General features: G+C 36.6%; 1 protein-coding gene across 1 annotated transcript; it reads left to right on the top strand.

Moving 5' to 3' along the window:
- The first annotated feature begins 2009 nt into the window (after positions 1–2009).
- LOC150098490 (uncharacterized) lies at positions 2010–26328 on the top strand. The gene is made up of 2 exons (XM_090405255.1): positions 2010–2189; positions 23274–26328. Exon 2 carries the CDS (start codon positions 23524–23526, stop codon positions 24724–24726), a length of 1203 nt encoding a protein of 400 aa, XP_090261381.1. The 5' UTR covers positions 2010–2189; positions 23274–23523; the 3' UTR covers positions 24727–26328.
- Positions 26329–27030: the final 702 nt, after the last annotated feature.

Here is a 27030-nt window from a genome sequence, read left to right as displayed (position 1 = left end):
ATACCTAAAAAAGGAAGTCTTGTCAGTGGCGTAGCTAGAGCTGTTGTCCCCCGGTGCGGTCCCTGAATTTGCCACCCCCCTCAAGACCCCCCAAAAAAACTACAAAAAGTCAAAACGACGTATAGTGAAATAAATAAACGCTGTTTATTTTTGAAGTAAATCTTTAATTTCAACATTCTGAAATTTTATTTTTCTTGCTTTTCTGTTAGCAAAATCGTCGATGACATTGGCGAAGTCTATTTCATAGTAATGTAGGTAATTCTTAATCAAATTTTATTTAGAAAAATTCCTCTCACAACTAGCGACGCTTACAGCAATTGCGAGGAAAATTCGGAGTAATATTACAATATTTGGAACTGAGTTCTCGAGACTGTATATTAGAATTAACTGTAAAAGTTCAAAAAGGTCCAAAGTGCCGCCCGGGGCGGACCTCTCCCTCCGCACCCCCCCCCCCTAGCTACGCCACTGAGTCTTGTTATTGATATCGTTCGTTTCGTTTGCTCTTTGATTCGATGTAAATCTTATTATTATTATTTGACACCTCCAGGGAGTCCAAAGACTCATTGAGGGAGAATGTGCCAACAGCATCGAACGATTGGGTCCCCTTCCAACTACTTACTGTGCTCAAACTTACTTAACTGAGTCATTAGTAGCAGAGGCTCTACCAATCGACCAACCTTTGCTGGCTAAATCTTGCTTAACTGTTATTTCCAAATGAAGACGTGAAAACTTTAAATAATTAATATTTGGAATTAATATTTTAGAATATCTTTTAGATATTCTAAAATTTAAATATTAATAAATTTAAATTTCTATAATGCGTTCTGAGTGGTGTAGAAGGTAAATAAACATTTCTCAAAACTGGCTGTCGTATGTTCGCTCGCCGGTGTAGATGACGGTTGCCTTTTTTATTATATTTATTTGTATAATAATAATTTTCCAAACATTTTATTCTGAAGTATTCACTATATATCGTTTTTGATTTTATTTTCGTTGTAAGAAAAAAAATATTGGAATAATAACTATATTTCGCCTACTATGCAGTTCACGAAATGAGCAATTGCTGTGCACAGTTCATGAATTGTCCAAAATGCTACACATTTCGTGAACTGTACAATTCACGGAATGTACAAAGAGTTGCGCATTTCATGAATTATGTAATTACACAATCTGCGCACGAACATATACATTGTTCCTCCACGTGATTTAAGGTAAGCAGTAGTTGCAAGTATGTCCTTTGTTTCTCCATTCTTTTCAATTCAAATTATTTCAATTTCCTGTCCTGATTATATTTCCAGTGTATCTATATTTTTTTATGTTTTTTAATGCTTTCGTCTGTTTTTCTATTTATTTCAATTTATTGTCTAGATTCAGTTTTCAAGCAATTTTTTTAAAATTATTTTGTCTTTTCATACTTTATTGCTTTTTTCTAGTTGTTTCAGTCTGTTGTGGAGCATCATCTTTCGGTATACAGGGACACTTTTTCTCATGTTGTGCTTCGAGTTTCTCCTCAGTTTTTCCAGTACATTCTCTCAAAGGAGAAGAGAAACTTTTTCAAAACTTTTTTTTTTTTCGATTGGTTACCGAGTTATTCGATCTAGAATTCCCAAGAACTTACGATTTCGGACAATGATATATTTCATTAGGGGAGAACATGATAGTAGTTGTATGCTGTACTTTCTCACCGAATGCCTTTTAAACTCATTGATAGCTTGGGCACGGTATCTGTGATTATCTAACGATGGCGACTGACTATCCTCAGTGTCTGAAAGGTTAAAACGGCCTCTCCTATTTCCTTTGGCGGATTTTACGCTATTCCATATTACACTAAAATTATACTGTATATTTTTGTATCACTAAAATATATATTGTATTTTAATAATTTTACTGTAATGTTTGCAAGGGTGCGCTGCCAGCTTAATAAACGTTTGTAATTGTGATATATGTCAATAAGACTTGGTTCCTAATTTTTTTCTGGTAACTTTTTTCCGTCATCAGTAGTTCTTCCTTTTTATTTGAATCCGGTCAGTCTGTTCATGATGGCCAGTTAGCGAGTTGCACATTCCATTGGCAGTGTTAATTGCTGGGAACTTCTAATGTTCATAGACTAAATAACTGCACCTTACGACGGTGGTATTTCTTGCCCGTATTGTATGGTGCTGTTAGTATTGAGCGTTATGATCCTGCAGGTAAATAATTCTAGACCAGTTGTTATAGTACGTTAATCGAACTGCTTTACATTTATTGAGGCGATTGTTTCCTAAAGGATAAACATATTCGCACTTAAAAAAAAAAAGAGAAAGAATTATGACTATCCTGCAATCTCTAAGAAACACGCAATAACAAGGTGGAGGCAGGAACATGAAACCAACCCCCATATATATTACATATATAAGAACGGGATATATAAGCATATTGCATATCCTTATTGAAACTCGTTGAAACGCTGGTGACGAGAGTAAATTAGCAGACGATGCAGGTAGTGCTTGCAACAAGTTACCAGAATTAGCACAGCACAGAGAAGGATAATCGTAGGCAATGCGGTACTAGTATATCACAGATACTGCTCTCTGATGACTGAAATTCTACAAAATCAATGTGACATGTATTCTTCACGTGGTTGGTGCCACTGGAAGAAGCTTTAATCATGTGACATGCCTGAAGATCATATCAGACCACCCACTTATGAAATGGACAATAATAATAATAAATCAAGTGATGATAAATATCAGCATTACCACCAACATTTAGAGTAATCCAACACAGACAGAAGCACTACCAGTGCCATTATCATTAATAATACTATAAAAGCTAACAAGAAAAACAAATTAATTTGTTGTCTGACCACAGAGACCCTTGGCTGGCAATGTGCCAAGAAGAGTCAATTCATGTTGAAAGGGAGAGAGGAATAAGGCGATGTATGAATTTGTTACCAACATGCGAATTCACATGCTTTATATGTAAAATTTTCCAACTGTTGTATAAGCAAAATAGTTACCACTTTAAAACTAGAATTTTCATAAAAGAAAAGCTAATTTTCTGACTCATAATAAGAATGCTCATCCCATGAAACACATTGATTACCCTATTATTGGAATGGATTCGCCTTCTTCTGACATGTGCAAAAGTGTTGAGGGGTCTTGCATCTGTGATCACACAGTACAGAATGCAACATAACAATCTAGTAGCCCTAGATCTGCCATAACATAAATTGGAAGGTAGTTAAAAGGGGCATGCTAAGCCATCATTCATCAACCATACCTAAATAAGAATGACAGAATAATAACTGCAAGATCATTTAGGCTGTCCACTATAATACCTCACTTCCTTTCATATCTCGAGGTTGTTCTTTTCAATTATGGCCCAATCAACTAAGATTATGAGTCCAGTGTATTATGCCTATTAATTGTGAGTGTGTTCTTCAGATCAGCTTGCTTTTGTTACAGGAAACTCCCGCCTTTATGTCAAACTAAACTAGCAAACTCTTCTTCAGTGAAGTTTCTTATAAGACCAAAGGACATTTTCAATACCATTCAGCTACAGAGGCTTTCAAACTTTTAAAATCTGCCAGAGCATCTCAACTCCCTTTTCCTCTCTCTCTCTCCAAACTTATTCTATCAGGCATCACTTTCCTAGTGCCAGATCATTTGACTTTTCAAATGAACCCGGAAGATTCAAATCTTACTGTAGTATGAATGTTTGTGACTATCTTTAGGTAGTAATGATTTTTATTTCTAGTATGAGACCATCATCCTTCTTGTTAGAGGCCTGTACAGGCTTGAAACCACATTATTCTATAAACAAAGTTTCTGGAGTAACTAATTCCAATATCCAGTGTGGTTTCAGAACCAATAAATCCTGCAAGGATTATAGGACTGTTTCTATAAATTTGCCTGGTTGGCATAGTGGATGGCATTTTCCACCCCATAACCGGCAGGCTAGGGTTTGAATCCTGCCATATGCACTGATGTTTGCTATTGTCTTTTGTTGAGAGGAAATTTCCATTTCCTAGTGTAAGACCACTGCGTTGCTTATTGGAAGCCAGAAGTGGCTTGAAAAAGTTCTCTGTGGTCTCTAGAGTAGGAAAATAATCAGTGGAAAAAAATACAAAAGAAATATATCTAAAATAAATCCTTATCCCACACATAATAATGTATTATAAGGTTATAAATTTCATGAGTGCTATTAGAATGGATATCAAAATTTGAAGCAGCAAATAAATGCAACAAAGTTTGGTAAGAATTTTAAGTCAGAGCAGATCAAACAGGTAGAATTCAGAGTTTAGTATTATCTAACATGGGATGTCATTTCTGATCAATGTATATATGCTACCCTTTTGAGAGAAGGAATTCTATAAGGGGTGGTTTGGGCAGTTGAGATGGATGATACTTGTTAAGGTCACCAAATAGAAATAACATTAAGCTTTGGATGAATAAAAGTGATGGTTGTGCACATGATTTTAATTTCTCTGAAGGCCACAAATGGTGGTAAAATGGATATAGCAACTTCTTTTTTTTTCTCCTTTTGGTTGCAAGTGCTATTAATGTTTTTTTTTTTATTGTTGTTGTTTTGATTGAGTTTTGTTTCTTTGATTTTTTATTTATTTATTTTTGCAGGATATTTTTGTTAACTGCAGTAAAACTGAATATGAATATTCAAATGAGACTGGTGGCATGGATAGGAAGGTGGCTAATAGACATACAGACAGAGAGTTGGGTATGGTGGAGTGGAGGCAGCACCTCTGACAAAGTTGTTTAATCTATCTCTGACAAGATTCTAAAGGATAAAATACTTCCATTACATAAAGGTGGGTCCAAGACAGAAGAAGCAAATTACATATCAATTAGTATCTCTGCAGTGGTAGTTAAAGTATTGGAAAAGTTGGCTAAAAGTAAAATTCAGAAATGGGTGGATACGAATATGGTACTCTATGGCTTTTTTAAAAGGAGGGAGTGTGGGTTGCAGAGTTTAGCTGACAGGTGGAAGAGAGAGGAGATATGATAGAAATTTGTACATTACTAAAGGATTCTATAAGATTGACACAAAATAAATTTTTCAATACATGGGTAGCAGTGCAAAAACAAGGGTCACATTTGGAAGTTGTCTAAGATTGTGGTTAGTGAGAGTGTGTGGACTAGGTTCTTTACTTGGAGAGTGAAGTGAATTCTTTACTTTGAATTTTTAAATGATTGGAATGGATTGCCAGAGGTGGTTGTGAGCATCCCAACAGTGAATATGTTTAAGATGTATGAGAGGTATTGTGTTAATTGATAGTGTGAGTCTTCCACAATGATCCTTTTGACTCCATGGAGTACCTATATTAATCATACTAATAATAATATTAAATATCTTGTCCTTGATTGTTTGTTGGAATAAAGAGTATAAATAATGGTAGATATGGGGTGCTTAAGGTTCAAAGCTGTATAACTGAGAGGAGACCTCCACATAGCCTTTAAAGGAATGCGGAGAACCGACCAGGGCTTCTGACCTAATGTCCAATCCTCACCTTCTCGTGGTGCACCCTGTTGGGTATCTCCTTGGATACTGAACGGACGAGGATGGGCTGGCAATTTGGGATTTAGCCGACCAAATTGTATTCTTATTGGCTTAAACCAAAATACAAAATGATGGTACAACATGACAAAATTTCATGCCGGCTGGGGCGTCGCCGGTTAAACAAGGCCCCCATTGTTTTCGCCAGGGAACCAGGGCGAACAGCAAAAAGTCAGCTACTGGAACAAATCTGAAAATAAACCCCAACTCAACATCACCAGAGTTAAAGATCGGTACTATCAACGTAAGAAGCCTGAATGGCAAAGAAATGGAGCTAGCTGAGGAATTAGATAAGTACCAGATCGACATAATAGAGGTGACTGAAACAAAAAAGACCAAAACTGGTGAGATCTTTCTGAGCAATATATACAAAATGTTATATTCAGGCAATGACAATCAAGGAAAAGAAGGAGTAGCCATAATATTCAACACAAAATACGAGGCTAATCTTCTTGAATGGCAGTCAGTCTCAAGTAGAGTAATGTGCGCAAATATGAGAATGGGGAACTGGACAACGAGACTTATTTGTGCCTATGGTCCCACAGAAGGCTCTACTAAGGTAGAAGTGGAGGAATTTTTTGAGGCTTTAGAAAAAGCAACTGACACAATGAAAAATGAAAAATTGGTCCTTGTTGGGGATCTAAATAACAGAGTAGGAAATGATTGTGAGACATACAAAAATATTTTGGGAAAATTTGGAGAAAAGAGCAAAGCTAATAATAATGGCAAATATCTGTTGGATTTCTGCTCAGGACATGGACTGGTTATTACTAACACCATGTTCCAACATAAAAATGTGCACAAATTCACATGGAGAGAAGAGGCTAGGAATAAGAAAAGTCTCATTGACTATGTTATTGTTGATAGTGATGTTTTCTCCCTGGTGCAGGACACCAGAGTGTACAGAGGATTTGAAATTGGAAGTGATCACTATTTAGTCTTGAGCAGGATAAAATTGAATTTCATATTGAAAAGAATAACATGTAAGAAAGTTTTAAAGCGAATAAAAGTTGAGCAGCTCTCAGATGTGAGCTGTACTCTGTTGGTGTCCTGTTCCTGAGCCCACTCAAAAATAAATTTCTTACTTTTACCAGGGGTTTGAAGGTTGTCTTAATGTTGTATTTGAGTAGTGTTCTATCTGTTTTTTCTGAAATGCCTCTAATGTATGGTAGCTATGGCATTCTTGTAATCTTTTTTGCTTTTAATGGCATTTTTATAGAGTATCTTGTGAACTGTTTTTCTTTTTTATTGTGGCCATTTTTTTACAAATGTTTGGTTAATAATTTCAAATTCTTGGTTTGGAATTGTTCATTGGAGCAGATTATTAGAGCTCTGTTTGAGGGTGCTGATGACTCCTAGTTTTTGTGTTAGATGGCAGTATAAATTTTTATGTATGTGTAGGTTTGCAGTAGACAGTGAAGGAAAGGCAGCCTGAGGGAAGGCGTGTGACGAGTGTGTCTAGAAAAGAAGAGTGTTGTGTTTTCAATTTCGATGGTGAATTGGATACATTTGTGTTGTTTGTTCAGGTGGCTTAGGAATGTATTTAATGTTTCGTGTCCATGAGACCAAATGGCGAAAATATCATCAACCTATCTGAGCCAGACTTTGGGCTTTAGGCTGGCCGAATGTAGAGCTCGTTGCTCGAAGTCTTTCATGTAAAAGTTTGCTATTGAGGAGAGGGCCCATGGCCATCATCTTTTTGTAGGTAAAAATTATTTTGTCACACGAAATGCCCAGAGTGGAGTATGTGGGCAAAGAGGGCTGTGATATCAGGCAGAAATAAGTTTTGTAAGGGAAGAATAGTATCATTGATCTGGACCTTAGTGAAAAGGGCAGGTATGTCAAAGCTGAATAAATCTTCGTAGTTGAGTGTGGTGTTTCTAATCTTATTTATGAAGTGTTGTGTATTTTTTATGTAGGAGAGGGAAAGACCTACCAACTCCTTGAGTGTGGCCACTAATCAGTGTGGCTAAGTGATAATTAGGGCTATTGATTCCTTCAACTATTGGTTATAGTGGCATGTTTGTTTTGTGTATTTTTGGCAGGCTGTAAATTCTGGGAGCGCGAGCATAATGCATTATAAGTTTTTCGGTTATTTCCTCTAGCCATGTGATCACCGATTTGATTAATCTGTTGTTTTCTTTTTGATGTAGTTTATAGAGTTGTAATTCACCGTTTGGTACGTATCTGACCACAGCACATACCAAATGGTGAATTACAACCCTACAAATCACATCATAAAGAAAACATTAAATATCTTCCTAAGCCACCTGAATAAACAACACAAACTTATCCAATTCACCATCAAAATTGAAAACAACAACTCTCTTCCTTTTCTGGACACACTCGTCACATGCTTTTCCTCAGGCTGCCTCTCCATCACTGTCTACCACAGATCTACACATGCAGACCAATACATTACATAAAATTCATACCACCATCCAACACAAAAACTAGGAGTCATCAGCACCCTCAAACAAAGAGCCCTAACAATTTGCCCCAGCAAACAAACTCTGAACCAGGAATTTGAAATTATTAACTAAACATTTATAAAAAAATGGCCACAATAAAAAATAGTTCACAAGATACTCCATAAAAATGCCATTAAAAGCAAAAAAAAAAGATTACAAGAATGCATAGCTACCCTACATTAGAGGCATTTCAGAAAAAACAGATAGAACACTACTCAAATACAACTTTAAGACAACCTTCAAACACCCGGCAAAATTAAGAAATTTACTTAGCTCCTCCAAAGATCCTCTTCCATACCTTGCCCACCTAAGGGTTTACAAAATTCAGTGTACCTTACATAGGGTAAACAGAACACACCATTCCAATCAGAAAAGATGCCACAAAACACAAATGCTACATTAAATACCTCCACTACTCAGCACCCTCAAACACAGAGCCTTAACAATCCTGTCAGACCACGCACTCCAAATATGCCATAGAACTGACTGGAAAGGCACTAAGTCTCTACACTGCACCAAAACCTGGTTTGGAAGAAAATTCAAAGAAGCTTGTGAAATGCTGAAACATCATCCAAATATGAACAAAAATGATGTATTAATTATTCCAAGAATGTGTAGTAGGAGGACCCATGAAGAAAATCTCAATATGAAAGGACTTTAGAAATTGTTACTGGTGGTAAACATGCCCTTGAATCAAAATGTGAACCATCATGGTGCAATTGATCTAGAGATGAAATTACAGATAATAAAGAAATATGAAGGTGGGCAAAACTGTTTTTTTTTTTCAGGTCATGCTAGGATAAATGATTAACAAACATTTAGATTCATTTTGTTTTTGTATAGTGCAATGTCATGTAACTTGTATCTTGTATTGTTCGACCACAGATATGAGAACCTCAGTTGGCTTGGTGCCAAGAAGAGTCAATTTGTGTTGAAAGGGAGACGAAATAAGGTGATGTACAAATTGGTCACCAACACACAAAATCACTTGCTTTATATGTAAAATTTTTGAACTATTATACAAGCAAAATAGTTACCACTTCATCAACTACAATATTCATGAAAGAGAAGTTAATTTTCCGACGTGTGATAATAATGAACTCATCTCACAATACGGATTGATTACTCTATTATTGTAATGGATTCTCCTTCTTCTGACATGCGCAGAAGTGTCGAAGGATCTCGCATCTGTGGGCATACAGTACATGTGTATGTTTCCTGATAATAATGACCTGAATACAGAGGTCATTATTATCAGTCAAACATCGAATGTTACTTGCTTAATGTTAAATAAAGTAATTATTCTAACATGTGTGTGTTGTGTCTCCATAAATTCTTCACTATGGAGGAGGACCACTCTGGAGATGAACATTCATATTTACTTCACACCTCCAATAAACAGGGTAATGGTGTTTCACCAGGTGATGAAAGTCATTTACCACCTGTAACATGTAGGTGGTATTTCCATCTACAATAATCGGGAAGATATGTTTATGAGGCAGTAATACTTGCCTCACTAGAACCCTGTTCATGGAAATAGGCCATACCATGGAAGATGTATTTGACTTGGCTAGGATGGACCATATTTTGTACAGCCTATTAATGGCTGAAATATAACAACACTGTCATATGTCATATGGCCCATATGTAGTAGAGCTGTCACATCATTGGCTGTGTTGGTTATTCTCTCTTTGCCATTTCAGTAATCCTCTGTCTTCACAATGTATTTCCTGAATTCTAGAAGAATTCAGGAAACTAATATGTGAAACTAATATTCCTCTTCATCTGCCCTTAACCAGCTGATTTAAATTCTCTGGAAGAAATACTACTACAGGGGTCACCAAACTTCTTTGACTGTCGACCCCCTCAAGAGTTACTCGATGTTTTATCGACCCCCTCTATTTTACTATTACGTAATTATAATAGGACAAGCGAAGAAGATGCTTACTTATGTGAGTTTTTAGATTGTTTATTTTATAGTTATATACATACAGTGTTTATTGTATGTATAATATAGTATATATTATTATATTACTATTACTACTACTATTACTATTACTAGTAATATCACTGGTGTTAATAAACTACTGGTATTAATATCACTGGTATTACTACCAGCCTTTCTCAATTCCAACATAGAGAAGTTAAGTTCGTGAATGAATAACGATTGAATTATAATATGTATGTTGATGAATTTTAGAACATTAACGCTCACTTATATGTCGTTGGCAAAAATGAGACTGGGATCGAATACATGTAAGTATAAGTAAATAAGCAACCGTGCACGTGTTGCCATCTCGCTCCCGCTGCTTCGGCCGGGCAGGAACCACAGACATCCGTTTATTGGTAAATACGTCATTTTGGCCTACTTGATTGGCTCCGTAACTATTTTCATGACCTTGCTCCCTCTTACAGATCCTATTCATGTCACTGTTCCTACGATTCACTCATAATTGTGTTGTCATTCAGGATGGAGGTAATCCAAGTTAACCGAATTAAATATTACCCGTACAATGATGTCTTATATTTTTCTATCGACTCCTGTACTACTAGGATCAGTCTGAGTAAGTCACCTTAACTTTATATTAGCTGTAAATAACTGAAGGTTCCTCCACTTCATTTGCAATATCCATAATATAAAGGTTGAATGGGAGCTGCCATAAAAAATAGCCTTCTGGAATTTCTTTCTTTTTTTTATCTTTGTTAAGATACTGTTCCTGCATACACATGGTTTCGATCTTTGGCTGCCTTTCAAAATTTAGAAAAGATTGCTGTATACACACATCATGTAGTAACTACATTTTCTTTTTTTTTTTTTTTTAATAGATACCTTGGTATCCTGGTATAAATTATAACTAAATTACTAAAAAATCCTTTTCCTCTTACAAATCTGTGCTAAAATAAGTCAGGCAACCTGACTTATTTGAAAGGTTGCAACATAGCAGAAACAGGAATTTTAAGAGCAGTCATAAGAAATTACAGAATGGAGACTTATGTAGGAAATAAAGAGTAAATTACACTACCATACAAACAAACCCGATCCTCACCCCTTTACTTATACAATTTCTAGAGATGGCCTCTTGTTCTGTTCTATCTCCCTCTATGAAAAACCACTTCTACATTAATCTGGTAAAAAAACCCTTCAACATTCCAGAGACCTGACACCACTCTTATTTGAATGATGTCCAAATTATCTGCATCCACTTGAAAAACCAGATTACCAAATCTGTGCAGTAATCCATGTGAACTTAATCAAGGCTTTGCACAGTGAACCCAAAATTTCATGGCAATGAACTCCTCATTATTATCTTTGCAATTTTAGGTCCTTGTCCACCATTTCTTCCAGATCCCTTATCTCCTCCACCTCCTTTCAGATATCCCCATCAATTATTGCATTTAATTTAATAAAACATTGCATTTAATACTTGCCTATATTTCAAACCCTTACTCTTTGTAACATTGCATTGGTAAGCTCCATTCCTGTTCCTACTCAGATAGTCTACTCAAAACTTACTGCAGTCAACTTCTCCCCTGCTTAAAACTCTTCCCATATCTGATCATCACATAACTGCATATCCACATTAACTTTTTCCTAATACTGTATCATTAACATATAAGTTAAACAATAATGCTTCTAAAACAGACCCCTGTTGCATACCACTATTGACATTTCTCGTTCTTGGATACCACTCTGCAATACACAGTTTAATTATGTACTCATCATGGGTCAGCCTATTGAAAGACTTTGCAAAATTCTAATATGCTACTGCCTATACATCTTTCTTTTGTCCAATACATTTGTCATCCTGTTGTGATACATAAATAGATAGCTAAAACATTATTTATTGCATGACATCTCTAAGGTTGAGTAGAGTAGGTACCCATCGAGGGAGGGTACCTACTCTACAGCTCTCTCCACCACTCATCTGCAACTGCACCAACGCGATCTACTGCCGACCACCACCACTTGTATTTCCACCGACAATCACAAACATCCATGCCAATGGTGGGATTTGAAACCACAGCCTTTTTGCTGGAGAGGATACGCTAACCACTCGGCCAGCTTAGCTGGCCGAGTGGTTCCCTCCTCATTTGCTTCCCTCTTCATTCAAGCTTTGCATGATATGATACAGAAGGATAAAATACCTTGATGAGTTGTTCATTAAATCCTTAAATTATATCCTATACAATGATTCCCAGTCTGCTCTTCCAATAATCATTCTTTCTCTTTCTTCTGCTGCTGGCTGGTTTCATATCATTTTCCTTTTTCTTTGCCTGACCCATACAAGTCACCTTTATAACATGCTGTTTATATTCATGTAACTGATTATTATTATTATTATTCAGGCCTCCATGGAGTCAAAAGACTCATCGTGGGAGGTCCTTCCTAAGAACATAAAGTCTATCAAGATTCATCGAAGGGAGGCCCCCCCTAAGAAACACAAAGTCTATCATACCACTCCTTAAACTCATTGACTGTTCTCGCTCCCACCACTCCATCAGGCAATGCATTCCATGGTTCAACCACCCTCCATGCAAAGAAACCACTCCTCACCCTCTTGCTCACAGTTTCCTTTCGTAACTTCCAGGGATGGCCTCTTGTCATCACTCCTTCCTGCTGGTCAACCAAGCGAAAGAACTCCCCAGTGTCAACCCTGTAACCACCTCTCAACAGTTTAAAAGTCTCAATCATATCACCTCTCCTTCTTCTATCCACCAAACTCTGCAGTCCACATTCCTTCAGCCGATCCTCATAACCAAAATTGTACAGTCCTGAAACCATCCATCTTTGTCATCCGTCTTTGTACACTTTCCACAGTTAATTTATCCCCTTCAAATCCTGGGGACCAAATCTGAGAACAATAGTCTAAGTGTGGTCTGATCAGAGACGTATACAACAGAATGATAACCCTTTTATCTCTGCAGGTCAGTGTCCTTCTCATAATTGCAGCAATCCTCTGTGTTACCTTCACCACCTTTGCAATATGTCCCCTAAATTTCAGGTTTCTATCAATCATCAACCCAAGATCTCTTGTCTCCCCTACTTCCTCCAGTATAGCTCCTCCCATAGAGTATGCAGCATCCCATCGATGTTTCCCAAACCTTAAGACCTTACATTTTGCTGCATTAAACTGACATCCCCATTTATTTGCCCATCTATCTAGCTTATTCAAATCCTCTTGCAGGGCTACCACATCCACTATTACTAATGATCCTTCCCACCTTCGCATCATCCACAAACAACTGAATATCCCCTTGTAATCTACTGACAATGTCATTGATATAAAGGTTAAACAATATAGGTCCTAGTACTGAGCCCTGTGGGACCCCACTTGTAACCATCTGCCTCCTTGAAACTGCTCCACCATACACAACTTCCTGATACCTATCAGACAGCCAATCCTGAATCCAGTTGACCAATCTGACATCCAGACTCATGTACTGCAACTTAAATATCAGCTTATCATGTGGCACCCTGTCAAATGCCTTCGCTAAGTCTAAGAAAATTGCAGTATATGCATTTCCCTCATCTAATGTTCTTGTAACTTTATTATAAAAGGCTAGCATATTGCTAAAACAAGAGCGTCCTTTCACAAATCCATGTTGACTCTCATGGATAACATTACCCTCATCTGCCCAGTGCTGTATACGGTCCCTCACTACTTTCTCCAAGATCTTAACAACTACTGATGACACACAAACTTGTCTATAATTAGACATTTCCAGTCTGTTACCACCCTTATGCAATGGCACTATCTTACCTTCCTTCCATTCCCTGGGCACCTTTCCTGCAGCTAGACTCATTGAAAAGCCAGGTTAAAGGCACTGTCAGTTCCTTAGCACATTCTCTCAAAACTCGTGGTGAAATACCATCCAGTCCCAAAGCTTTACTGACATCCAGAGTTACTCAGTATCTGAAACGCACTCTCCTTGAACCTGCCCTATCCCTCTAGCATTAAAACTGACTCCTCTAGGATAAAATACTCCAATAAAGTGTTCATTGAACAATTTCACTATGTCCTCTGCATTAGTCACTCTATTCCCATTTTTATCCCACAATATCATTCTTCCACAGTCATTTCTCCTCCTACTGGCCACATAGCTAAAAAATTCCCTAGTATTTTCTTTGGATCTTAGGGCCAATCTTCAGATTGTTTTTTGCATGCAATTCCTGTTTAATATTGTTCATCATCCACTTTACTCCAAATTGTGTTCTCTTCTTCACTCGTGGTATACAACTTACCATTGCTACTAACAAATATTCTTTCACAATTTCCCACGCACTAATGATATCCCGGCCTTCCAATTCCTCCCTCCATGAAACTTCCCGAAGTTGACGTCTAAGACTATTATAATCACCTGCTTTATAATTCCACATAAGTTCCCTTCTCTTTGATACTCCTACATGTCTATTCATTTTCCAAGTCAAAACCATATGGTCACTCTCTCCAACTGGTGGGAGAGATGTCATCTCAGTTATTATCAACTCTTCTAATGCTATAACCAAATCCAAAACTCTTGTTCCCTCTGTTACATGTTGTCTAAGACATTTGTCCCTCAAGAATTACCTCCAAAATTATACTGCCACTAATAATGCCTTTTTCTTTCTTTCAGTGACTGCTTAGTCTCACTATTCATCTATTTTATAAACCTCCTGATGTTCAGAATACATTTTGACATTCATTATTATTATTATTATTATTATTATGTGACACCTCCAGGGAGTCCAAAGACTTATCTAGGGAGAATGTGCCAACATCATCGAATAATTAAACTCCTTCCAAGTACTAACCATGCTCAAACTTACTTAACTTTTTGCGTGTGCCATTAGTAGCAGAGGCTCTGCCAATCAACCAACCTTTGCTGGCCATCATTTATCATCATCAGCAACTGCTTCAACAGAAACTGTCTGGTCAGGCAGATCAAACCATCAATTTCTTTCTGTCCTATCATAGTCTTTCTTCATAAACACTGTTCCAGTTTCTAGGTCTTTTGAAGTTTCCTTTTCTGGCCTTCCTCTTTGTCTCTTCCTCTCAATATTCATTTCATACATTCTCTTTGGTATGCTTTCTGAATTTTCTATATATCCAAAACATTTCAAGAAAGTGTCGAAGCATTTCTTCAACACTTTCTAGTCTCCAATATGCTTTTAATACTAGGATTAATAAGGAAGTAATCTCCATAATAGTATCAAAATAAATACTGATCACTGTGTAATATTAAAAAAAGTCTATTTCTTATTCTGTCTTTCTTTGCTTTTGTCAACATTATCTTCAAAACTTTCATTTTGCATTGTCTATTCTACTTATCTCTTTGGTGTTCATGCCTCTACTGCATAAGACAGAATGGACAAAAAAAGAAAAGAAACTTCTCTTAAGAAAAGTATACACTTCAGTGGGAGCTCACCCTCTGACAGTAGACCACTTACACCATTAAAGAAACTTTAGCCCAGTTAAATCCTTCTCGATATCTCTTGCTCTAAACTTTCATCACCAGAAAGTATACCTTTCAATTATTTGAAGTTCTCACTCCTCTTCAAGTCTCACTCACTAATTCTAAGACAAGTAACTTGTAAATTTTCTATGCAATGTAAAATCTTGCTCCTTTTTATTATTAATGTGTATCCTATAATTCTGTGTTACACTCTTCAGTTTGTCCAGTTTCTTCTGTAGTTCATCTGAATAGTCAGATACTGCCTCTATTACCTCTATTAGATGGTTCATGACCATTCCCAAATAGTTGATTTCTTTTTCATATAAGTTCTCATTGTTTACTTTTGCAACAAACTCTCTTGAGTTTTCCATAATCATTGTCATTTTAGTCCCACATATCTTTTACTCGCAGAAACCCTTCATATGGATTACCCATCCAGGTACTTTCCTCAGTCTCTTTTGGCAACTGGAGGCAGATTTGAAACGACTTCACAATCTCATCCTTTTATGCACAGATTAACAACAAAAACTCTTGATCCTTGTGTGCTCTTTGCATACTACCTGTGGTGTTATTTTGCAAAATCTGAACTAATTTTAATTTTCTTTGTTCTTAGATAATATCTCTTCATTCCATTCTGTATCATTGCAGTTAAAATCACCAAAATGATCATTCTTCTCTTGTGCTAGATCAGCTTGCTTATACATTTCCTTATCACCATTTCCAGGCCTCATCCTCTCCACTTCTACCTTGCACCTTTCTTGAAACCACTGGCTCTTTTCTCTTTTCATTGCCACCTTGTACAGGCACAATTCCTCTGCCATCATCGAGAACACCTCCTACTTTCTATCCTCATTACACCCTGACACCTTCCATCTTTATTTCCATCAGCATTTGATCTCATCCACCTATGTTTTCACTTATACCAACAGTTTTCAAGTTGGAGGCAGATTTGATGCCTCCTTCACAATTCCATCCTTTTTATGCAGTGATTAAATCCAAGCTCTTCATCCTTGAATGCTCTTTACATACTGCCTTTGGTAGTTTTTTTTTTTTTTGCAAAATATGAACTACTTTTACTTTCCTTGCTTTAGATGCCATTTCTTCGTTCCAATCTATATTTGCAAAGGTTGTGTGTACTTCAAAGGTCGGGAAGACATCTCAGAGAACTGCTACTATATTGAGGTGGACATTGACCATGAGAGATAAAGGGTGATCCCATTGTATAAAGCTTTGGTCAAACTACATCTAGATTTCTGTGCTCACATCTGGTTACAGGGATTTGAAGAGGATGAAGTAGCCTTAGAAAGAGTGCAGAGATGGATAACAAAAATTACATCAGGACTGCACAATAAAAGTATGTGTGTGTGTGGGGAGGAGATATAACTAGGAGATGTAAGCTGTTGAAAGGTATTATTATTATTATTATCACAGGCAACTCTAAGGAGTCCTTAGACTCATCGAGGAAGGCCCTAAACATCTTGTCAAGAACAACTATTCAACATTCACACAGTATCTATCATACGTTGCCTTGAACTCATTCACAGTCATGGCACTCACAATAGACTCTGGCAGCTTATTCCACTCATTCACCACTCTCCAAGTAAAAAACCTAGTTCTAACACTCTTGCCCAGTTTCCATGGATGGCCCTAGTCCTCCCACCACCAGTCCTATTCTCAAAAATATCTTCTGAATTAATCTTATAGAAACCCTTCAGTAATTTGATTGTCTCAATCATATCACCCGTTTTCTGCCTATCAACCAATTTCTGCAACCCACAATTCTTCAACCTGTTCTCATAAGGTTCATTCCTTAGACATGCTATCATCTTGGTCACTCACCCCCTGGATCCTCTCAACCTTCTCCCCTTCAAGAACAAACCCTGGTCCCCAGATCTGGGCACAGTAGTCAAGATGGGGTCTTATCAAGGCTTGATACCAAGGAACAATAACTTGCTTGTCTCTGCTCATCAAAATATTCTTCAGTAACCAAGTGATTTGATGAGCTGATTTAGCCACTTTTGCAATGTGACCCCTAAACTTCAACTCCCTATCCACCAATACTCCCAAATCCTTGGCCTCATCAATCTCCTGGAGGAGTACAGTTCCACCAATGTGGTATACTGCTGCTAATCTTTTCACCCCAAAATGCATAACTTTACACTTTGCCACATTAAATTGACATCCATTCTCCTTAGCCCAGTCCTCGAATCTATCCAAATCATCCTGCAAAATTTTGACATCCTATGCATTCACTATTGCTCTATCCAACTTTGCATTATTAGCAAACAAATGAACAGTTCCTCTCAGATCCTTTCCTATATCGTTAATGAACAAATTAAATAATACTGATCCAAGAACAGAACCCTGCAGAAGTCACAGGCCATCTTTTGGACTCTACTCCTGAATAAACCACTCTCTGATATCTCTCCATCAACCACCCTCCTATCCATCTCACCAACCCTATATCCATCCCCATATGCTGCAGTTTACTGATTAAGAATTCCATGTGATATCCTGTCAATGGCCTTAGCAAGGTCCAGCAGTATCACTATAAACCCATTACCTTTATTCAATTTAACCGTCACTGTGTTATAAAATGTGAGCAAGTTACTGAGGCGTGCTCTGCCCTTCACAAAACCATGCTGTCCCCCATACAGTATCCCATTTTCATCTATCTATTCCTGTATTTTTCTCTTGCGTACTTTCTCCAAAACCTTGACAACGACTCCTGATATGCTGATCGGTTGGTAATTTGCAACAGCAGTCTTGGAACCTCCTTTATGCAGTGGAACTGTTTTCCCATCTTTCCATCCCCTCGGGACTAGCCCAGACCCGAGACTCAAATTCCCATTATTGGATTAACACTGAGGAGATTTTTCATGTGGTAGAATCAGGAGAAGGAACAAGGAGCCATCTCTGGAAGTTGCAAAAGGAAGTGGTGAGTAAAAGGGTATGAAGTAAGTTTTTTGCATGGAGAGTGATAGGAGCATGGAATGCATTGCTTGAGAAAATGGTGAAAGTGCAAATGGTGGAGGAGTTTAAGGGGTAGTACAATAGACTTTCTATTAACCATTGTTAACCTCCCCATGATGAGTCTTGTGACTCCACAGAGGTCAAGAAAATAATAATAAAATTGCCAAAATGATCATTCTTCTCTTATGTACTAAATCAGCTTGTTTATACATTTCCTTATCACCACATACCAGGCCTCATCTGTCCACCTCTGCTTTGCACCCTGCTTGAAACCTGTCACTGTTTTCTCCTTGCATTGCCACCTTGTACAGACATAATTCCTCTGCCATCAACAGCACTTCCTATCTTGTCCCTCCTATCCTCCTCTACCTGTTTCTCTGATACCAACAATTTTTAAGCAAATTAACTTCATCAATACAACTCTTTCATTTTTTTTTTATTTTTTTATTTCTGATGCTCCTGGCATTTATAAACAAATAGTAACCCATGTTTGGGTCTATAACTGGTCTTACCTATCCTGTATTTTTCCCCAATTCCAACTACTCTCCTAGCATCCCAGATCATTCACTTCCTACACCACACATTCCAGTAGCCACTTAGTATACTGCTCTTTTGTGCCACCTTCTCACTTCCTCGGATCCCTCTTACATTTACCTCCAGCAAAAGAATCTTCAGTTGATCCACACTAAACATTCAAATATACATTTCCACTCATTCAAAAACTGAACCTACCTTTTACTCACACAGATGTTCCAACATCCCATCCACCTTTGCTCATGTCAGACTAATGCCAGATTGTATTCTTAAGGCTTAGAGGATAAAGTAGGAGTGAAATGGATGAATTATGTAATTATCCATCATATCCTCTTCTGAGAAAAAGGGTGTTATGGAGGAGGTATATAGAACAGGGTACCCATCAGCAGCATGAGGAGTATAAGATGCAAGCCAGGAAGGTGACAGGTATAGTAAGGAAAGAGAAATTGACATATAAAAAACAGATTGGTTGAAGTAGCAAAGCAAAGCCCTAGAGCAGGGATTCTCAACCTATGGTATGCATACCACTGGTGGTATGTGAGCCACTGCCTTACTGATACATCTAATATCTTGAATTAAATATAGTGGTATGCCACTGGAAAAGGTTGAGAACCCCTGCACTAGAGAATTCTACAGTTATGTTGCGAGTAGAAAAAAAGATGAATATATGTGGAAGGTTGAATTTTGTTGCTATAGGTAGAATAAGAGTCACATCTGCTGAAGATATTGTGGAAATATTTAATGAGTATTTGGTTAGAGTATTTCATATAGGGGTTAAGAGTAGTGTTGAATGGCAATAGGAAGGAGGACAGACAACTGACAGTACAAGAATAGGAAGTGTTTAGAATTTTAAGTAACTATAATGTTAATAAGTCTGTGGGATTGGATGAGATATCACCATGTGTATTAAGGGAATGTGCAAAAGAGCTGGCTGTACCCTTGATTTGGTTGTTGAATAGAAGTCTGATAACAGAAACAGTATTTTGCCTTCTTTTCAGAAGAGTGGACAGAAGAAATTTCAACTAGTGCCACTGCATAAGGGAGAATCCAAGTCAGTAGTGTCAAACCACAGGCCAGGGTGTATGTATGTCAAGTGTAATGATGAAAAGTTGTAAGGTGTTGAAGAGGGACAGAATACAAATGTGGATTGATGAGAATGGAAAGTTTTCAAGAGAGCAGCATAATTTTGTTAGGGGAGATCATACTTTAGTAACTTGGTTATATTTTATAATAGGATGACTAGTGTATTGGATGGGGGGAGATGCTTATACAGTGATTTATTTGTTGGATTTTGCTAAAGTATTTGATCGAGTACCACGTGATAAACTACTGTTAAAATTATTCAGGATAGGATTGAATAATCATTTAGTACCTTGGTTACAAGGCTGGTTGACTAATAGGAGCCAGAGAGTTGTGTATGGACGTGCAGTGTCCCAGTAAAAAAGGAAGGTGACTCATGGAGTGCCACAGGCCTCTGTTCTGGGACCACTGCTGTGTAATTTATCAATTATATAACTATATCAATAATATAGTTCACAGTGTCAAAGGAGATATTCAGTTGTTTGCTGCCGATGCTAAATTAGGAAGGGTAATGTCACGATTTTCTGGTGTTCTTGTTACAAGAGGATATTTGAATAGGTTGGTCATTTTAATGTTGCTAAGTGTAAAGGTATGTACTTTGGCCAGAGAAGATGGGATGAAGTTTACCACATTGAAGGAACTTTATTTCAGGAGGTGGAGGAGACAAGTGATCTAGGCCATGTTTGTAGATAGGAAACTGAAGCTCAGGGGACACACATCACATATCCCTCGATGAGTCTAAGGACTCCCTGGAGCAGCCCGAAATAATAATATTTTGGTAACCCTTACAACTTTTGTAAGGGTTACCAAAATATTGCTGCTATAATGCAAAGAACATTGACATGTAAGGATAAGGAATTGATAGTTCTGCTCTATAAGTTGCTAATTAGGTCTCATTTGGATTTCTGTGCACAGATCTGGTCAGTTTGCTATATCAGTGATAGGTAAACATTGGAGAGAGTGCAGAGGTGAATAACTAAAACTGTCTCAGGACTCTCAGGAATATCAAGTATGAGGATAGATTGAGGGGATATGGCCTTCAGAGCTTGGTGGACAGGAGGTGGAGGGATGATGTGATTGAGACATATAAGCTGATGAGAGGAGCCTATCAAATAGCTATACTGAAATTATTGCATAGGATAATGGGTGATGTAAAGCAAAAAAATGTTTTTTTGCCTGATCATGAATGAGTGGAATGCATTGCCAGAATGGTTAGTAAGTTGTCCAACATTGAATGTGTTCATAGCAAGGTATGATAAGTTATTTTGGTCTTTGAGTATTTGACCTCCCACGATGAGTCTTTGAACTTCACGGAGGACGGGAAGTAATACTAATAAGCAGCACACTGACTGCTTCTACAACACTGTTATCTTTCACTCTGTCCAATATCAATACTCACCTTCTCCTTTAGTCTAGTCCAGTCATTTCTTCCTACAGCTACCTCGAACTCTCACTCACCCCTTATATCCAAAGCTTCAATTACCCTCATACTTTCAGCTTAGAAAACAAATCACTCCTATCTCAGTATCTCCCATAATGCAAAACACATCTCCTTGCGGATATGTATAATGTTATGCATTAAGGGAAGGGCCACTACCCAGACTAGTTTTGACCTTTATTGAGGTCTCTTCAGTGGGAGCCAGGCCCAGAAGTGGAGATACTAGGCAGAAGCAATGGCGAGGTCATCTTTACCTATAGGAGTTGCCGAAAAGTGTGCCACCTTTTTATTAAATTACTTTGGATTTAGAGAAAGATGTTGAAAGTTATTTTTCACTTGGTTAGACTATAATAAATTTAGTTATCCTTTATCCAAGTATGAGCAAACAAAGTTTGCACCTGAAAATATCTTCAGAACCTTTTGGCAACTCCTATAGGTACAGATGATCTGCCATTGCTTCTGCCTGGTATCTCCACCTCTGGGCCTGGCTCCCACTGAAGAGACCTCAATAAAGGTCGAAACTAGTCTGGGTAGTGGCCCTTCCCTTAATGCATAACATTATACATATCCGTAAGATGTGTTTCAGCACCACTCTTGAACCATTCAATGTGGTTGTCTTTTACTTGATAGTTTTGCAACCTTCGATTTATATCCACATCTGATTTCAAACTACATATGCCTTTATGCCAACTTTTAAGTTAGTCTGTTAATTTCAATTACTTTATATTCATTTTCCTGCTTACCAGTTCCTCACGTCAGCATTCATATTCTTTTGCTTGCCCTTCTACTTGCTACATCAGAATGTTATGGTCTTTGCTGCTTATTTTTTGTCTGACATAATTTACTCCTCGGTCTCTACTTTCATACACCAAAACCTTGCAGTCCATCATTGTAACAGGTGTAATATGTATGCCTGGGATACATAAGATATATCCCAGGCATGCATATTACACCTGTTGCTATTAACCATCTTAGTGAAATATACACTGCTCAGTATACATTTAACTTATGAGCTTCCTAACACAATGACCTTCTCTTATCACCATTTTATCTACTATCACTATATAATGCAAGAACACAAAACTGAAAAACAATTTTCAAACATCAGCCAAACATTGCATACTCAGTTTCTGACTCTCATTCATGAAAAGTTGCAAACATAGTACTTTAGTACAGTTGATACATTGATGAAAACTGATATCTCTAAATGGTCGATGAGTTTATTGCTTGGTACGAGATCACTACTATGCTTATTAGGTATCTGAAAATATATTGAAAAATAAATAAATAAAAATAGATGAAGTGAATCAACAGGTGAAAAAATTTAATGAATATATATTGAAAATATTTGATAACTTAAAATACTTAATAAGAATTCCATCCATAAAATTTTTATAATTACAGTAGGCCATGTGTGCAGCTAGGTAGATCATTCAGTCATGTGGGCAACACTATTATCACTTCTCTTGCTAAAGGGCAGTAGCAATAATTTCAATTTTTTTGTCTCATTTCTTTTCTCATTATTTAACTAAATAAATTTTTATCTTCTATTGCATGGCACCATTATAATACAGGTTAATTTTTAAATTTCTGTTTTGAAATGAAAAAGAAAAATGACAAATGTGTGTGTGTGTGTGTGTGTGTGTGTGTGTGTGTGTGTGTGTGTGTGTGTGTGTGTGTGTGTGTGAAAATCTTAATCCTAGATATTTCTAATAGAAAATGTAAAATTTTTGTGATTTATTTATGCATTTCCTGTTGTGTTGATATAAACTTGTCTTTATATTTTTCAGAGCAGCATCAAAAGGAGGCTATGTTATTTAAATCATTGTGAAAGAAAAACATTTAGTGGGTGATCAGAAATTGCTATTGTATTAAAGAAAATTACTTTATTAAAACAAACAGCAAAGGTAAGTTTATAGACACACTCTCAGTGAGCTAACAGGATTGCATTCTAAATAATCAGCAAGAAATGTTTTCAGATGCAAATAATCAGGATATAATAAGCAGAAAGAAGAATCCATAAATAAAACAGTAAAAGGAATGGAAAATTCTATACCCCAAGTGGACACCATTATTCTCAAAGGTAATGGAAGAAATCCTAGAACATCATTACCTGTATCAAAACATAATAATACATCAAAAAGTTGCAATGAGAAATCTTTCAAATGTGAAACATGTGATAAGACATTTTCACGATCAAGTAATCTTAAGCAACACTTTTTAGTCCACACACAGGAGAAGCCCTTCACTTGCGACTTGTGTGGCAAAGCATTTTCAAAATTAGCCCGTCTGAAAACACACTCACTGGTTCATGCTCAAGAAAAACCTTTCTCTTGTGAAGTGTGTGGTAAAACATTTACAAGATCAGGTTCTTTAAAAGTGCATGCATTAGTTCATACCCAGGAAAAATCATTCTTTTGCAAAACATGTGGCAAAACATTTTCATATTTATCTTCTCTAAATAAGCATTTATTAATTCATACTCAAGAAAAAGCCTTCTCTTGTGAAATTTGTGGAAAGGCATTTTTGCAGTCCTCTGGCCTGAAAACACATTCAGTTGTTCATACTCAGGAAAAGCCCTTCTCTTGTGAAATATGTGGCAAGACATTTCCTAGGCCGGAATCTTTAAAAATGCATGCATTGGTACATACACAGGAAAAACCATTCTTTTGCAAAATATGTGGCAAGACATTTTCACATTCATCTTATCTGAAAAAGCATTCATTAATTCATACTCAGGAAAAACCATTCTCCTGTGAGATATGTGGTAAGACATTTAAAAGATCCAGTTACCTCAGGCCACATATATTGCTTCATACTCAAGAAAAACCTTACTTGTGTCAAACATGTGGAAAGAGATTTTCACAATCAAGTGATCTTAAGAGGCATTTATTGACTCATACTCAGGAGAAACCTTTTTCTTGTGAAATTTGTGGAAAGGCATTTTCTCAGTCATCTCGTTTGAAAACACACTCATTAGTTCACACTCAGGAGAAGCCCTTTTCTTGTGAAGTATGTGGCAAGAGATTTTCACAATCACGTAATATGAGAACACACTTATTAGTTCATACTCAGGAGAAGCCTTTCTCTTGTGAGGTATGTGGCAAGCAGTTTTCTCAATCAAGCAATCTCAAAACACACTCATTGGTTCATACTCAGGAAAAGCCCTTCTCTTGTAAAGTATGTGGCAAGTCATTTTCACGGTCATGGAATCTAAAAACACATTTGTTGGTTCATACATAGGAAAATCCTTGCATAAAATAGAGTATTGAGTATTTTCATATAATTCAACTTCTGTGAATATATGTATTAATCATCATGCTTAATTAAAACATTTCTCTTGTAAAATATACAGTAAGACATTTGATTAAGCATCCTAAAAACATATGTACCATTTCACATTCAGAAATGATGACTGTCAAAGAAGATATGATATAGCAAACATTTCAGATTCACATCTTTAAAAGAAACTAATAGATTTGATTTTGTGATATATGCAGCAAATTATTGCCAAGAATTCCTTTGTTTTTGTAATACACAAATTGAAATTTTGAAACAGTTTTTTAACTTGTGACCTATTTATATATTGGTGTTTTAACTATACTTCCAATTCTGTTTTTACAGAGTATATATTCCAAATGATATTGTGTAAAAAATATAAAAAAGACATGCAGTATGTATTTTATATAGAAAAATATTAGATAGTTGCCACAACTTCCAAGAAACCTTAAAAATTAGTAATATTGGTAAAAGAAACATAAATTTTGTTTATTTGAGCATATCCATCCATATTTTATTTAAAACCTAGATAAAATTTTATTTCAGTATTTTAACAAAAAAAATTTTTTTTTGAAATAATAAAATAAAAATTGAATTTCAGAAAGAAAACAATATTATAATTCAGGAACATGAAAACAGGATTTAATAATATTTTTTTTTTATTCTGGGTCACTTTCTGATAGAAAGCATATCCTTCTGTGATGAATTGATGCACAGTCACTTTGTCCAAGGAAATGTTTTGTATAAATTAAGATACCAAGAAATTATATACTTGGTTTAATCCTTTATCCAAGTATAAGCAAACAAAGTTTGCACCTGAAGTGTTTTTAAAACTGTGGTGACTCATGCAAAGGTGGTATGACTTCACATCACTTGCCTTAGAACACCTATTTCTATATTATTTTCTAAGAAAATTGTATTTTGTTTTGGTTTCTTTTTAGTTGTTTTTATCTGTCAAGGTAGAAAATATTTTCAGTTAGTTAAATAAATCATGTTTTAAAATTTCTAACTTACCTTCAAATCAAATTTATTTTTTCAATCTAACTATAAGTGCCTGTGTAGCTCAGTGGATGTGGCGTTTGCATACCATGGTGCTTGGCCGCATGAAGGAAGACTTGGTTTCGAGTCTAGTCGTGACTAGAGGAAATTTTTCGAAGCCTTTTTTCGACCGGTTCCCAAGTTAATCGATCTCTGGCACGGGCAAGCAGGTTTTCCCTCCCAGAAACTCGGGTTTTTTGTCCTGTAAACTCAAGAAAATCTACCATAGAACCCACATTATTTCAGACATTAAATATATTGTGTTAGGGTTAGGGACCACGAGATGGTGGCACATTTGAGCCGTCTCTCTTCACTGTGTACCGCTTAATTAGTGATAGCCTTGGGCCATCTATCTCTGATTGGTACCAATGGAGATTGAACTGCCCACTCAGTCTCCAAAAGTTAGATAGGGCTAAATGGCCTCGCCTACTCCCCATATACGGGAATAAAAAGGCGTTAGCTGATTTTTTTTAAAACTATAAATGCACTAGAAATCAAAACTTGAAAAAAACTTGGACATTTCTTATAAATTTTTATTGTTGAATTTAGATGAAGATCATAAGAAAATATGCAATATGAACATGATATGAAAATAACTTATTAAAAATAATAAATTTTATTAGAAATACAAATTTAAATAAAAAAAAAATTACATACATTATCATTATTATTATTACTATTATTCTCATCGAGGTCTCCATGGAGTCAAAAGACACATCATGGGAAGTCATTTTTAGGAAACACAAAGTTTATCATACCACTCCTTGAATCCATTGACTACTCCTGCTCCAACCACTCTCTCAAGAAATGCATTTCAAGGTTCAACCACCCTCCACTCAAAGAAACCACTCCTCACCCTCTTATGTACAGCCTCCTTTCATAATTTCAAGGGATGGCCCCCCTTGTCATTGCTCCTTCTCACTGTTCCACCAAGTGAAAGAACTCTCCAATATCTACCCTGTAATTCCTCTCAACAGTTTAAAAGTCTTGATCATATCACCTCTCCTTCTATCCACCAAACTCTGCAGTCCACATTCCCTCAGTTGATCCTCATAACTCATATTGTACAGTCCTGAAACCATCTTTGTTATCTGCCTCTGTACCCTTTCCATAGTCAATTTATCCCCTTCAAATCCTGGGGACCAAATCTGAGAACAATAGTCTAAGTGTGGTCTGATCAGGGTCTTATATAACATACATACTTAACAAAATTACTTTATTTTTGTCAAC

This window comes from Typopeltis vanoorti, chromosome 15, assembly GCF_054136105.1.
Source record: "Typopeltis vanoorti isolate ZY-2024b chromosome 15, IOZ_Tvanoo_1.0, whole genome shotgun sequence".
In the NCBI taxonomy this organism is placed as follows: Eukaryota; Metazoa; Arthropoda; class Arachnida; order Uropygi; family Thelyphonidae; genus Typopeltis; species Typopeltis vanoorti.
The sequence above is the reverse complement of the archived record's forward strand: the minus strand, read 5'-3'. Positions and strand labels throughout refer to the sequence as shown.

Coding starts and splice junctions, on each gene's coding strand:
- LOC150098490 (XM_090405255.1), top strand. CDS start 23,524: ATGGAAAATTCTATACCCCAAGTGGACACCATTATTCTCAAAGGTAAT.